The 13,293-nt window shown below is 51.7% G+C and overlaps 2 protein-coding genes across 4 annotated transcripts; one reads left to right on the top strand and one right to left on the bottom strand.

Annotated features, from left to right (window-relative positions):
• The first annotated feature begins 1,726 nt into the window (after positions 1 to 1,726).
• LOC308637814 (RNA-binding Raly-like protein) lies at positions 1,727 to 9,260 on the top strand. 3 transcript variants are annotated; one of them, XM_081274652.1, is made up of 7 exons: positions 1,727 to 1,858; positions 2,195 to 2,273; positions 6,449 to 6,505; positions 6,588 to 6,733; positions 6,892 to 7,005; positions 7,358 to 7,500; positions 9,113 to 9,260. In XM_081274652.1, the coding sequence occupies exons 1-7, from the start codon at positions 1,855 to 1,857 to the stop codon at positions 9,149 to 9,151; spliced, it is 582 nt and encodes a 193-aa protein (XP_081130778.1). In that variant the 5' UTR covers positions 1,727 to 1,854; the 3' UTR covers positions 9,152 to 9,260. The 3 variants fall into 3 exon arrangements, with proteins under 3 accessions (XP_081130778.1, XP_081130777.1, XP_081130779.1); XM_081274651.1 differs by having other exon boundaries at positions 6,889 to 7,005; XM_081274653.1 differs by lacking the exon at positions 1,727 to 1,858 and adding an exon at positions 1,877 to 1,974 and having other exon boundaries at positions 6,889 to 7,005.
• Positions 9,261 to 10,512: 1,252 nt separating this feature from the next.
• On the bottom strand, positions 10,513 to 12,001 carry EXOSC6 (exosome component 6). Its single transcript, XM_081275042.1, has one exon. It carries the CDS (start codon positions 11,900 to 11,902, stop codon positions 11,084 to 11,086), a length of 819 nt encoding a protein of 272 aa, XP_081131168.1. The 5' UTR covers positions 11,903 to 12,001; the 3' UTR covers positions 10,513 to 11,083.
• Positions 12,002 to 13,293: the final 1,292 nt, after the last annotated feature.

Here is a 13,293-nt window from a genome sequence, read left to right as displayed (position 1 = left end):
GAATATTTGCTGAGCTCTGTGTGTGAGGTCCTGTGCTGGAGTGGAAGATCGGGAGATGATTGATATGTTGCTGTATTTGCCCACTGAAACTTCAGGTCAACCTTTGGTTGAGGCTGAGGCATAGGCCCAGCTATATGATTTGTAGGACCTGATACAGAATGAAAATTCAAGTTCAAAAATTATTAAGAATTTCAAGATGGCAACAGCAGAGCATATAGGAAGCACAAGGACCTTCTAAATGAGGACCCCATGTGGCTGCACAGCTTGCACACCTGCAAAGCCCCCCCTGCATTTGGGAATATGGGAATGAGGTCCTCCCTGTTCTTGCCGTCACTGCATATCAAGGGGGCTGGGGCAGAGGAGCCCCTTGGGGCTGGAGGGTCCTGACTCATGGTTGTCCATGGTTCTGCTATCAACCAGCAGGTTCCTTGCCCCAGATGTGACCTCAAACATTGCTGCAGAAACCCATTCCCTAAGTAATATTATGGCCGGCCAGCTGCCTACTGAGTCACAAGAGAATCTGGGGCTGATCATAGGCCAAGCACACCCTCCAGGCCTCTCTGTCCAGATGGGAAGGGGGAATCCGGGGTCCTCAGCACCCTCCTCCCAAGGCTGCCCAACTTCCTTGCTTCAGCTTCCACTCAGTCCATTGAACTCAGCCAGCCCCACACAAGTCCCAGGGGGAGCCTTACCCGACCCTTCTAAGTGGATGTGGCCCATTGGCCAGCAACACCGAGAGCCAGTGCAATGGCCCTCAGAGATCCCTGCTCCTTGCTTCCTTGGGCCCAAGGCATCCATTAGAAAGTTGCCTGAAGAATTTAGGACTCCTTTGTATTTTCTTCTCCTTTTTCTTGTTCTTGTTCTTGTTCTTCTTTTTATACTGGGGATTGAACCCAGGGGATACTTTACCACTGAGCCAAATCCCCAGCCCTTTATTTATTTATTTATTTATTTTTGAGACAAGGTCTTGTTAAATTGCTAGGGCTCACTAAGTTGCTGAGGCTGGCTTTGAACTTGCCATCCTCTTACATCAGACTCCCATGTCACTGGGATTACAGGCATCTGCCATAACACCCAGCTATATTTTCTTCTTAAATACTTAAATGTATTCTGCTAAAGTTTAGCTGATACACTCAATTGGCAACCATAAAATACTACATAAACCTCTTTTTTAAAAAATGTTGGGGAGGGGGGGCTGGAGTTGTAGCTCAGTGGTAAAGCCCTTGCTTGGCATGTGTGAAGCACTGGGTTCAGCCCTCAGCACCACATAAGAATAAATAAATAAAATAAAAGTATTATGTCCCTCTATAACTAAAAAAAAAATTTAAAAATTAGAATTTCAAATCTGTTAAATTAGTAGAATTTCATAAAGATTACTGGCCTCTAATACCCAGGACTTCCTCTTCCCATGAGCATTCAAGTTCCAGAGCTCATCCCAGAGCTGGGTACCTGGTGAGCCTTCCACATCTTGTTCTGGGCCCCTGCCTTTCTGTAATGCTTTTGAGTTCAAGGTAAACCATCTGGGTTTGGGGCTGGGAAATTTGTTTGTCTGAGGGCAACACTTTTGTGAATTTGAGACTTGCTTGTCACTCTGAGCCACTCTGGCTCTTTCAGTGACAGCTGGCAAGGGGCTTAGCACAGAGGCAGGTGTGGGGCGTGGGCCCGGCAGCGAGCAGGCCAGTGCGGGCACAGGCAGCCAGGCAGACAGAGGGGCCATATCCCGGGCCGGCAGCAGGAGGACTCTTAAGAATTATCCCAGACCAGGGCTGGGTGTCTCCTCAGAGGACACAAGGATCACAGGCAAACCCTCTCCTGCCTTTTGACAGGACCACTCCCAGTTATGGGAACTGAGCCATGGGTCAATTGGCTGTGGGTGTGGGTTTGAAGGAAGCAATAGCTTTCTTTTCCCAAAGTCTGGAAGTTTCTAACTATTTTTGTTTTAAAGTGTGCCCAAGAGCCTGTCTCTTTGTCTAGGTAGGGGCACCTCTAGGATAAACTCCTGGGGCCTGATGCCAGGCCTGGGTAGTGGGTCTGGGTCCCTTGGAGGCCAGGCCAGGCTGCCCATTGACCGGCTGGATCTTGGCCTTCCCTCCAGAGCTGAAGAGCAGGGCCCTGTGCACAGATGCTCCCACTCCCCTCCCACTGCACCCCTTCATCCCTTCACCTCTGCCCTATTCTCCTGCTCTCTCTTTAGATTTGGACATGGCTCGAGAGCCCAGGCCCGGTCCTGCCCGGTCAAGCCAGAAGAGGCAGCTGGGAACCGCCATCTTCTGGTGAGTCTGTCCCATGGCCGGCTGAGGAGGGAGAATGGTTGCTGGCTTGTTTGGGTTTTCCTGGGACAGGACAAAAACTCCAAGTGGGTCTGTCAGTACACTGCCCACTCCACGCGCAGTCTGCTCATTCTGGTGAGAAGGTTCCTTGTCCCTCAGCCTCAGGAATATGACCCAGCACATTCTAGTACTTTCGTAGCCAACGAACCCGGTCACCATCTTGCTGGTGTCCCTTCTCCGTTCTGGAGCCAGGCCTGGGTCCTCTGAGGGGAAACCTCACCTGTGGGAGTCAAGGGCTTTTTCTAGGTATAGACATTGAGAAGTAGTAAATGGGAACCTCTCTGGATGACACTTTGCCCCTCACTTGGGAAACTTAAAGCAATATATAGATATCTATATTTTTTTCTGGTGTGGGAATCGAACCCAGCCAGTGCTTCCCACATGCTTCCAGAGTGTGTTCTATCACTGAGCTCCCTGCAGCCCTTAAAGCAATTTTTATACTCTTTAAACATTTTCATAAAGGAGCTCGCCAACATTTTCTAGCAAACATGCCATTCTCACTGGTGTGAGGAGGGGATATTGAACCCCCATTGTCCTCTCTGTCTCCTTAACTGGGCATTTGCAATGGCTGCAGTCAGCTTCTGGCCTTGATGTGGCACTTGGGGAGATTTCGGCCTTGCTCTGAGGACAGGTGATTGTTGCTAGGAACAGCGCAGCTGCAAACACCCCGGTACCATGGTTCCAGTTACTTTTGGCATTCATTTCTGCTCATCTCCCCAGAAGTGGGGTGGCAGGGCTGCGTGTGGGCTTCTGAGATGCCTCTGTACCTCGAGGTTGACCTCAAGAGGAATTAGGACAAATCTCTCCCTGCTAGCAGCAGTCTGAGTCTGTGTCACCTGCAGTGTAACAGTGTGAGCAGCTTCTCACTGTTTTTGTTTTGGGGGCTGCAGAGTAGAGGTGTACATCTGTTTTTTTTTTTTTAACCTTACATTCTTTGGTGATGTAGATCTGTAAATGCTGTGTGTTGGTTTGTGAGCAAGACTCTCAACTAGGGGAGTCTGTTGATAAGACTTTATAATCTTCTGTCTGATGGAAGAGTGGTTCTCCTAGTTATCACATGTGATGTATTTTGTTATTTTACTTTATTTTACTTTTTTTTGTTGTTGTTGTTCTGGAGATTGAACCCACAGGCCCTGTGCAACAGAGCCACATCCCCAGCCCTTTTTATTTTTATTTTTAAATGTGAGACAGTGGGGGCTAGGGTTATGGCTCAGTGGTAGAGCACTCGACTCACACATACAAGACCCTGGGTTCAATCATCAGCACCACATAAAAATGAATAACTAAAATAAAGGTATTGTGTCCAACTACAACTAAAAAATAAATATTAAAAAAAAAGTGAGACAGGGTCTCGCTAAGTTACTGAGGCTGACCTTCAACTTTCGATCCTCCTGTCTCAGCCTCCTGAGTAGCTGGGATTACAGGCATGAACCACTGTTCCTGGCTCACACCAGTTTTTTTTTTTTTTTTTTTTTTTTTTGAACTGGGGATTGAACCCAGGGCCTTTTAACTGAGCCACACCCCTGGCCCTATTTTGTACTTTATTTAGAGACAGGGTCCCACTAAATTGATTAGGGCCTCACTGCATTGCTGAGAGTGGCTTTGAAATTGTGATCCTCCAACCTCAGCCTCAGAGCCACTGGATTACAGGCGTGCACTGCACCTGCCATCATGACCATTTTTTTCTTTCTTTCTTTCTTTCTTTCTTTCTTTCTTTCTTTCTTTCTTTCTTTCTTTCTTTCTTCTTCTCTTTTTCTTTCTTTCTTTCTTTCCTTTTTTTTTTTTTGTGGTACCAGGGATTGAACTCAGGAGCACTTGACCACTGAGCCACATCCCTAGCCCTATTTTGTATTTTATTTAGAGACAGGGTCTCACCGAGTTGCTTAGAACCTCGCTTTTGCTGAGGCTGCCTTTGAACTCCCAATCCTCCTGCCTCAGCCTCCTGAGCTGCTGGGATTACAGGCCTGCGCCACGATGCCCGTTTATGACCATTTTTTGAGGCTGTCTGATGGAAGATTAGTGGCTCCTCAATTTTTCAGTTCCAGTTTCATATTTTCTGCTCCAACCCCTCTCCCAGCCGACTTGGATCCATTTCCCACCCTGGGTCACTTTGGGGTGGTAGTGGGGGCGGGAAACTAGAAGCCATGGGGAGTGAGTGATCCTGCCTGTCCTAAAGGGACTCGGTCTTCATTTCGAGGGGCCTCTGGGCTTTCAAGACCTGAGGCAGAGGTAGGCAGAGGTGTCCTCCTTAAGGCCTCATTGTGCCCAGGGACTCCGGTGAGAGGAACCCAGTGCTACCCCAGGTGCTGCTTGGGGGCCCCTCCATGAGTACTTACTGGGGGATTTCAGATCACATTTTCCAATCTGAAAAATAGAATTTGTCAAGCGCAGGGAAAGTTGTGGTGTGAAGGACTGACCCACACGGGTCCCTCTTGCTCCTCGGTCTGGGAACACTGGAGGAGGTGGCCTGACCACTGCCCCACACAGCCATTCCGACTGTGTTCTCTCTCTTGTCGTTGGAAGGTCCAGGCTTGCAGACTGTAACCGTTTCCAGACCCGAGGCAGCGGACGCCGCTGCCCAGGTACAACCAGGGCGCTCCCCTGGGGGAGAAATAGGCAGGGCCATCGGCCTGGGGAACGGGTCAGCGCTCGCAGAGGAAGCGGGAGTAGGGAGGCCCCCGGGAGGAGAGGGACCTCTCCCTGAAACAGGCTCCGCTGCAGGAGCGCATGCGCCCAAACCCCTGCCTGTCTCAACTTGAGCAGTAGTTAGTAAAATTCTCTTCTTTCACAAGACTCATCCCTGGCTTAATACATTTAAAATGGTCGTTTTGGAAAACAGGAGTAAGGTTAAGGAAGTTAAAAACAACAAAAGGAAGAAAAAGCGTGCATTGGCCGGGAATCGAACCCGGGCCTCCCGCGTGGCAGGCGAGAATTCTACCACTGAACCACCAATGCTGTGCCGTGAGAGGGACCAGCATCAAGGCTCAGGTGGTCAAAGGCAGACGTCCTTTGAGATCCGGTGTCTGCCCAACCTTCTGGACTCCAGAAACGGGTCACCTGGAGCTCGGACCTGATCACAGCGCTCCTCCCATCTCAAACCCACATCACCTGGGGGGAGCGGGGAGGAGGAGGAGGAATCTGCGCCGGCCCTTCGGTCCTTTCTCTTTCTCCTCCTCCCATCCTCCGGAATCGTCAGCAGCCCTGTGCTTCCCGGGCCTCCTGAAGCCAGAAAACGGGGCGGGCCGCAGTTCTGGGGACCCTGAGGATGAAAGGGAAGGGCGGCCCCGCTCAGGGACCGCCCTAGGGAACCCCACACACCTGGCCTATCTTGAGCTGGCCCTGAGCAGTACCAGAAAGTTGTTCCAGAACTTATGCCCCTCTCCGCTATCCCATGTACCCTCTACACTATCCCCAATTCCTCACCTTCCCCAGGCCTAGCGCCATGATACCTGAAGCTCCTGCCGGGTGTCCCCACAGACCCTTCCTGCCAGGCAGAAGAGACCCAGTTGTCTCGCTGAACGAATCCCCCACCCTCCTGGCACCTGCACCCCTGAGCGCTCAGTGTGTGTGAGAAGGCTGAAGTCAGACAATGTGAGCTTTGGGTTCTTTCTGGAGCTTGTCCTTTTCCAAGGCCTGCAGCAAAGGGGCAGGTGGTCTGGCTACAGCTCTGTCCTTGTCTGCTGGCCCTGCCTGTGCTAGTCGCTGCATCCTGGCAATTGCCACAGGAGGATTAAAGACTCTCACACCCCCACAGTGGCTTTGGGCTCTGACTTAATTCTTCCTTTTCATCCTTTGCCAGATTAAGATCCAGAACATCAACAGTGCCCTGCTTAGGCAGAAAAGCCTTTGGAGGGCCAGAAGCCTGCAAGCGATTGTCCCTTCTTGCCACCTGGAACCATTAGCTCCTCATCAGAGTGCATCCAGGGGAAAGCTGGTTTGCTGTGGTCTCTCAAAGTGACCTTGAGCAAGTCCCAGGGGGTTCTTCAGGTGGAGAATCCTGGGGCTCTAAGGAATAGCTGCGTTATTTCCACTTCCCCAAATTCAGTTAGGGACCCGGTAGAAATTCTGGCCCTAGACAGTGACCCCCGCCCTCCCCAACTTCCCATTTGTCTCTGCAGCAGCAGCAGTAACTACAACCTGAACTTTGAGCTGCACAGAGAAGAAGTCCCCTACAGGTGAGTGGGTCCTACTCCTGGGTCCTCTGGGGGAGATGGTGGTGCTGATCGGCTTGACTTCTCCTCTCTCCTGTCCCTATAGAATGTATGAATACCAGAGGATCCCTCCACTCATCAGCCAGATGCCTTCCAAGATGAGAAGGACCCACTTGGGCATGGGAGTCAAGAACAGTTGCAGCCCCTACAAAGGTTCCAGGAATAACCACCTGTCCCCCAGGCAGATAAAGCGTAAGTAAGGGGACATAGATTTCTCCTGCAGAGCTTGGAGGAACTGTATGGCTGCACCTACAATAAGAACAGGCCCCAGAGCCCTGGCAACATTACCCTCATCTCCTGTGGCCTCTGTGCCCAGGAGCTGAGGTCCAACACTGGCCCTCTCCCAGCAGTCAGGACTGAGGAGCTGCGCTCCATCAGAGGGGAGCTGAGCCAGATCAAAGCCCAAGTGGACAGCCTGTTGGAGAGTCTGGAACACATGGACCAACAGAGAGACCATCCTGCAGGTCAGGCACCCAGGGTGGGCCCAGGCCATGCTCTCAGCCCCAGCTTTTCCTGCTTCTGAAGATGCCAGGATGCCCAGGGTTCCGCCTGGGGTTTTCTCTGTCTGCAGGCCTCCCTTCTCTGGAGTGCACTTCCCGTCTATTCCCTCTGGCTGTTCTTGTGACTGGAGGATGCTTGTGGCTTCTGGGTTGTTCTGTCATTCCCTCCTATTCAGCAGTTATCTGAAGCCTGAGCAGTATCCTGGTCCATCTGCTTCTTGCCCTCCCAAGCCCTAGATATCCTAAATCAATGCTGGACCCTGATGGGGTCAGCTGGAGCCTCCAAACTTGGCCATTGACTGGCAACTCTGCACAGGGACAAAGGACAGTGAAGAGCACAGGAACCCTGGTAGTGAGGGGTCCTCATGCAGAACTCCGGAGCCCCAGCAGGAGCCCAGGGACCAGAGGTTCCATCTGGAGGCAGACAGCTCCGAGGGAAGCACAGACACCCAGCAGACAGTGAGTGGTCTACCCCTCTTCTCCCCCTTGTATTTGGGTCCTTGTGGCCTTCAGAGCAAGGGAGGGACTTGGGTTTGTGCAGCACACAATAGTGGGGTAGGGGGCTGGGGATGTGGCTCAAGCGGTAGCGCGCTCGCCTGGCATGCGTGCGGCCCGGGTTCGATTCTCCAGCACCACATACAAACAAAGATGTTGTGTCCGCCAATAACTAATAAATAAATAAATATTAAAAAAATAGTGGGGTAGGATTAGGGAAAGCATATGACTTCAACTTGAGAGGAGCCCAAGTAAAGGATGGGCCTGGCCCTGCATTTTATCCTCGCAGCTCTGGGCTTGGTCAGCTATGCTATACCAGGGACTACTGCCAAGCAGTTGGGCACTTGGATCTGTTGTGGGCTGAAATATCATCTCCATCTGGAAGGCAGGAGAGGTTTGAGCTATAGACTATATAGAGGAAATGTTACAAATGTGTCCCATGGTCCCAGATCCCTTGCGTAAGAACCAAATTCTGCCTTCTCCCTGGTCCTACTCCCCCAGGGCCTTTGAGCTGTCTGCATGGCACCAAGATCCCTGGGAAGCTATGGTACAGTGACATTCCTGGCTGGAGAAGATGCCATTTTTTCAGTATTAAAGGTCCTGAATATTACTGGTTCTCCCACACTCTCTTCTACTATCGGTGGTCCTTAAGATGGGCCAAGCCCACACTGCCTCTTGGGCCCTTTTAGCAAGGCCAGTGCTGCCACGGAATTGGGCATAATGAGCCCTTCCTCCACCTCCTCAGTTCCACCCTTGGCCTTCTGAGCTTAGGAGGGCCTTCACTACTGCCTAGGACCTGGGAAAAGAACGGGTTAGGAGAAAATGCTTTCTTTTGCCTGCTGGTTTTGAGTTCCCAGGTCTCAAGAAGCCTGAAGAGGGACTGAGAATATAGCTTAGTAATAGAGGGTGTGCTTAACATGTGCAACTTCTGGGTCCAATTCCAGATGTACCCCACCCCCCCAAAAGACTCTAAAGTTCCCCTGGAGTTGCTAAAGCTCCAAAGACACAGGGGTGGGGGGCAGGTAGCAAAGGGATTACATGTTGGCCCTTTTTCCTAGTTCTACTCTGCCTTCCTGTCTTATCAGCTACTTTTTTTTTTTTTAAAGAGAGAGAATTTTTTTTTTTAATATTTATTTTTCAGTTTTCGGTGGATACAACATCTTTATTTTATTTTAGGTGGTGCTGAGGATCGAACTCAGCGCCCCGTGCATGCCAGGCAAGCGCGTTACCATTTGAGCCACATTCCTAGCCCCACTCTTTTATTTTTTAAAAATATATTTTAGGGGGCTGCGGTTGTGGCCCAGTGGTAGAGCGCTCACCTGGCATGCATGAGGCCCTGGGTTCAATCTTCAGCACCACACAAAAGAAAGAATAAACAAAGTTATTTAAGAAAATAAACGTATTGTGTCCACCTACAACTAAAAATGTTTTTAAAAATATATTTTTTAGTTGTTGATGAACATTTATTTATTTGTATGTGGTGCCTAGAATCAAACCCAGCGCCTCACACATGCTAGGCAAGCACTCTACCACTGAGCCACCACCCCAGACCCATCTTTTTATTTTTTTTCTACAGATGAAGAATCAAGCACCCTACCAAGAGGGAAGCCAGTAGGTGGGAACCCTTCCAGGCTCATCAGTTTCATGCACCTTCTTGGGTGGCTCCCTTCCTTGCCTGTTTTTCTGAAGGCCTCCTACGTACATCCAGGAAACCTGAGGCACCCATTCTGAGTAATGGAAGAAGAGGTACAGGTCAGGCAGGCCAGCTGCCTCCCCATAGTGGTGGTTTAGTTTTGGAGAGGGTTTTCAGATGAGCTCCCGGACAGCCCAGCAGTAGCTCACCATTCTTATGAAGGTGAGGCTGTCTGGGAGGAGGCAGTTGACAGGGTACTGTAGGGAGCAGCATCAGGCCTCCCTGGACGCAGATATGGCTCAGGTGCCACCTCCCCATGAGCCACAAATCACAGTACTATGGAGCACATGCAGCAGCCAGCCCAGCTTTCTCCAGCAAGTGTTGAAACACATGTGTGCCTCCAGTCTGACACTAAGTTGTAACCCTTTTAGTTCCAGACTCCCCATCTACTCTATAAAGCCATGCTTCAGAATAGGGGTATAATTTTTGTGTCCAGCTTCATAGTTTCTTGCTAGTATGACACCACATATTTCAGGTTTGCCTCACAAAATGTATTACATCAGAAGGGAAACATTAAAATTTGTATATCTCCTTCCTGGTTGGGGAGTCTTTTTTTTTTTGGAATTTTTTTTTTAATATTTATTTTTTAGTTCTCGGCGGACACAACATCTTTGTTGGTATGTGGTGCTGAGGATCGAACCCCGGCCGCACGCATGCCAGGCGAGCGCGCTACCGCTTGAGCCACATCCCCAGCCCTGGTTGGGGATTCTTATTTGTGGTCTCAACTTTATTCTGGTCCTTGGGCTGTCCTAGGCAGTCAGGAGAGAGGCTAAACAGGTCCTTGATACCCTCAAATTTCAAAGCTCGTACCAAACTAGGGTACAGAGGGGAAAAGGCTGTGCTGCCTCCTGAACAAGTCTCCTAGCTTCCTTTAATCCAGGTCTGAGTAGAGTGAAGACCCCATCTTCATGGTTAAGCTAGCTCTGCCCTATAGAATAGCGGGCTGTATCTGAAGGTGAGGCTGTCGGGCAGGAGGCATTGTATCTAGGAATTCTCACTCTTGGCAGTGCATCTGCCATCTCCCCAGGCCACACTGCTCACGGTCTTGCTCCCAGGGGCACCAGATGAAGGCAGCCCAGGACCCCACTTCTCATCAGCAATGGAGGCCTGTGGTTATGCTGACGAGATCTTGCTCCCATCCAAAGTACAATCCTTTCCAAATACCCAACCCTGATTTGTATCTTTTTTTTTTTTTAGTTCTCGGGGGACACAACATCTTTGTTGGTATGCGGTGCTGAGGATGGGAGCCCGCTACCGCTTGAGCCACATCCCCAGCCCCCTGATTTGTATCTTATCTGGCTCTAAACCTGAGTAGGGGTGTACCCAGGGCCATTCAACTTTCCCCATTCTTATTACATTTCAGCAGCTGCCCCTACTCTGGTACTTAAAGAACCACAACAGAAGACGTTTCTACAACATTAAAAAAAAAAGTTTTTTTGTTATGTTTTAGCTTAGATATTGAGGCACTGCCCCCTTGTTCATCCTCTTAAGAGTAGCCCAGTTATATTGGAAAGAGTCAATAGCTGGCCTATACAGGGTTCATCTCTTAAAAGGCCATAGCTCCAGATCTCATTTTTCAGATAAGTCCAGCTTAAGTCCTTTTCAACTTGGGAGTAAGGCTGCTTCCATAGGTTTCTTCAGTTGGATCGTAACTGGGTGCCAGCTCAAGTAGCAAAGTCCCTTTAATAGAACAGTTTGTAAAAAAAAGTCATTCAAACATAGCTGTCCAGTGCATCGGTACATGTGTGTATGTCTCGTGCTCCAGATTCTTAGCTGGGTGGAGGCAGGAGACCGCACAGGTCTTTCAAGGACAGCAGCAGCAGCACTCCATTTGTTGGTGCTCAGGCTTGGAACTCAGGATGCGGAGGCCGCTCCCCTCCGGCGGGCTGCCCGCACCAGGCACTGCTGTAATACGGGGTAGAGGCGCTGGCAGCCTTCGAGGCCCAAGCGCAAGGCCTCGGCCCAGCTCTCGGTCTGGCCGCCCTCCCCGCTGCCCAGCAGCCCGGCCACCTGATTGAGTACCGGCATAAGCGCCACGGTGAAACCGGCGGCGGCGCGCTCCTCCTCGAGCCGCGTGGGATCCAGCAGCCAGGTGGGCGCGGGTCCCGGTGAGAGGCTCAGGCCACAGCCCACCACTAGGTCGTACATCTCAATTCCCGCGTCGGCCAGGGCAAGCGCCGCGGCCGTGAGCGCGGCGGCCAGCGCCGAGCCGCCGTCTTCCAGCAGCAGCGCCGACACCTCGAGCTGAGCGCGCGGATAGCGCCCCAGGCGCACAGCCGGCTCCAGCGCCTCCTGCAGCGCCAGGGCCAACTCGCGCTCCTCGCCGCCGCCCGGGGGCGCGCGGCGTCTGCGGCCCGAGAAGGGTGCGCGGCGAAAGTCACAGAGCAGGCGGCCGCGCAGCGCGGCCGGGGCCTCGCCGCCCGCTCCAGCAGGACCACTGCCGCGCTCGCCGCCCTCGGCCTGGCGCGGGCCAGACACGGCGCACAGCACCTTGGTACCGCCCGCCTCCAGGTAGGCCGACCCTTTGGCCTGGCTCAGAAGCCCGGCGCGCGCGTACACAGGCCGCAGCCGTGTTGGGTCGCGGGGGGCAGGCGGCTCGTCCTCGTCCGCCGCGTACAGTTGAGGTGGTTGGGACTCCTCGGGCCCGCGGATGCGACGGTGGTCTCCAGGCATGGCAGCACCCGGAGTGCGAGCCGCTTCCGCCCCCAGCCCTGCCTCGCGCGCCGACTCTTCCGCCAGCTTAAAGACTCGCGCCCGGGTGAGGGCTGTCGGGATAGCAGCAGGCGGGGAGCCCACACTGCCCCTTGCCGGCCTGGAGGAAGAACAGCGAGCTTCACCGCTTGCAAGGGGCAGGGAAGCCCAGGCCTGCCAGGGGGAGCAAGGCGAATCCAGCTGATTGCGTCTCCCAGGCCAGGATGTTAATCTTCTTTTCCTGTGAAGGTTGCAGTTATCTTAATTTTGCACGTGTGCAACTCTTTTATGGATTTGTCCAAGGCAAGGACTTTTTGGTTCGTGAATTCCTGTACTCCGGGCCCTAGTTGATATACTTGTTTAATGAATGGATGGAATGTCTCTCTTGCTGCACTGGGCACTAGACAATGTAGTCAATCTCTAGCACTTCTGGCACCAGCCTGGCACATGCGGCTTTAACCCAGGGTCCCAGCCCCCTCCCTCTTTCTCATACCCTATGGGAGGAGGGCCCTTCTTGCAGCATAGACCTGCTCCCCCTTCAACTCTGATGGCAGGGCCAAGAGTGACCCTTGGCCCCAGGACCAGTTAGCTATATCGGGTATCTAACACAGGCAAGCTATATCTTTACTTCCCACATACTGATTCCGAACTGCAGTTTTAGATTGAATTTCAATTTCAACTGAATTCAGAGCTAGACCTGGGTCTTTATCCTTACTGTGTTTGGGTCAAGCAAGTGGGAATGGGGCAGTTACTGGAGTGAGGGTGGGGGGCAATGCTACACCTGAATTCTTCTCATAAGCCACCTGACTTCACAGCAGCTGCCTCAAAGGGAGGGCGGGGCACACAATGTCCCCAGCAGAGGGTCTAAGACAAGGAGATCTCCCCAAGAGAAGTTCTAAGAAAAGCATTTCTTTGCTTTCTGTAACTCTTGGTAGATTTTTTTCTTTTTTGCAGTGCTGCGGATGGAACCCAGGGCCTTTATATACTAGGCAAGTGCTCTACCACAGAGCTACATCCATAGCCCTAAGTCGTGTTTATTGTTTTTATTATTTTTTGCTGCACTGAGGATCAAACCTGGGGCACTCTACCACTGAGCTACATTCCCAGTCCTTTTTATTTTTAGATAGGGTCTTGCTGAGTGGCTGAGGCTGGTCTCAAATTTGCAATTCTCCTGCTTCACTTTCTAAGTAGCTGGGATTACAGATGTGTGCCATCACATCTGGCTCATTTCTATTGAATTATTAATAGCTCTCTTCATCTCACCCCACCTAGTTTGCCTCCACCTCCACAAATGTCTTGAGGTAATTCCTGGGGGCTCAGGGGCCTGACTCAGTAAGGACTGCAACCAGGAACCAGCTGGAACACAGCATAAA

This window comes from Spermophilus citellus (genome assembly GCF_964194105.1).
Source record: "Spermophilus citellus genome assembly, chromosome: 18".
In the NCBI taxonomy this organism is placed as follows: domain Eukaryota; kingdom Metazoa; phylum Chordata; class Mammalia; order Rodentia; family Sciuridae; genus Spermophilus; species Spermophilus citellus.
Note: the sequence above shows the minus strand (reverse complement) of the source record. Positions and strands in the feature narration are given on the sequence as shown.

What these genes read in the sequence shown, in the direction of transcription:
- EXOSC6 (XM_081275042.1), bottom strand. Translation starts at nt 11,902, where the DNA reads ATGCCTGGAGACCACCGTCGCATCCGCGGGCCCGAGGAGTCCCAACCA.
- LOC308637814 (XM_081274651.1), top strand. An exon ending in CTGGGAACCGCCATCTTCTG is followed by an intron (nt 2,274 to 6,448) that starts GTGAGTCTGTCC and finishes TTGTCTCTGCAG; the next exon opens with CAGCAGCAGTAACTACAACC. An exon ending in ACAGAGAGACCATCCTGCAG is followed by an intron (nt 7,006 to 7,357) that starts GTCAGGCACCCA and finishes AACTCTGCACAG; the next exon opens with GGACAAAGGACAGTGAAGAG.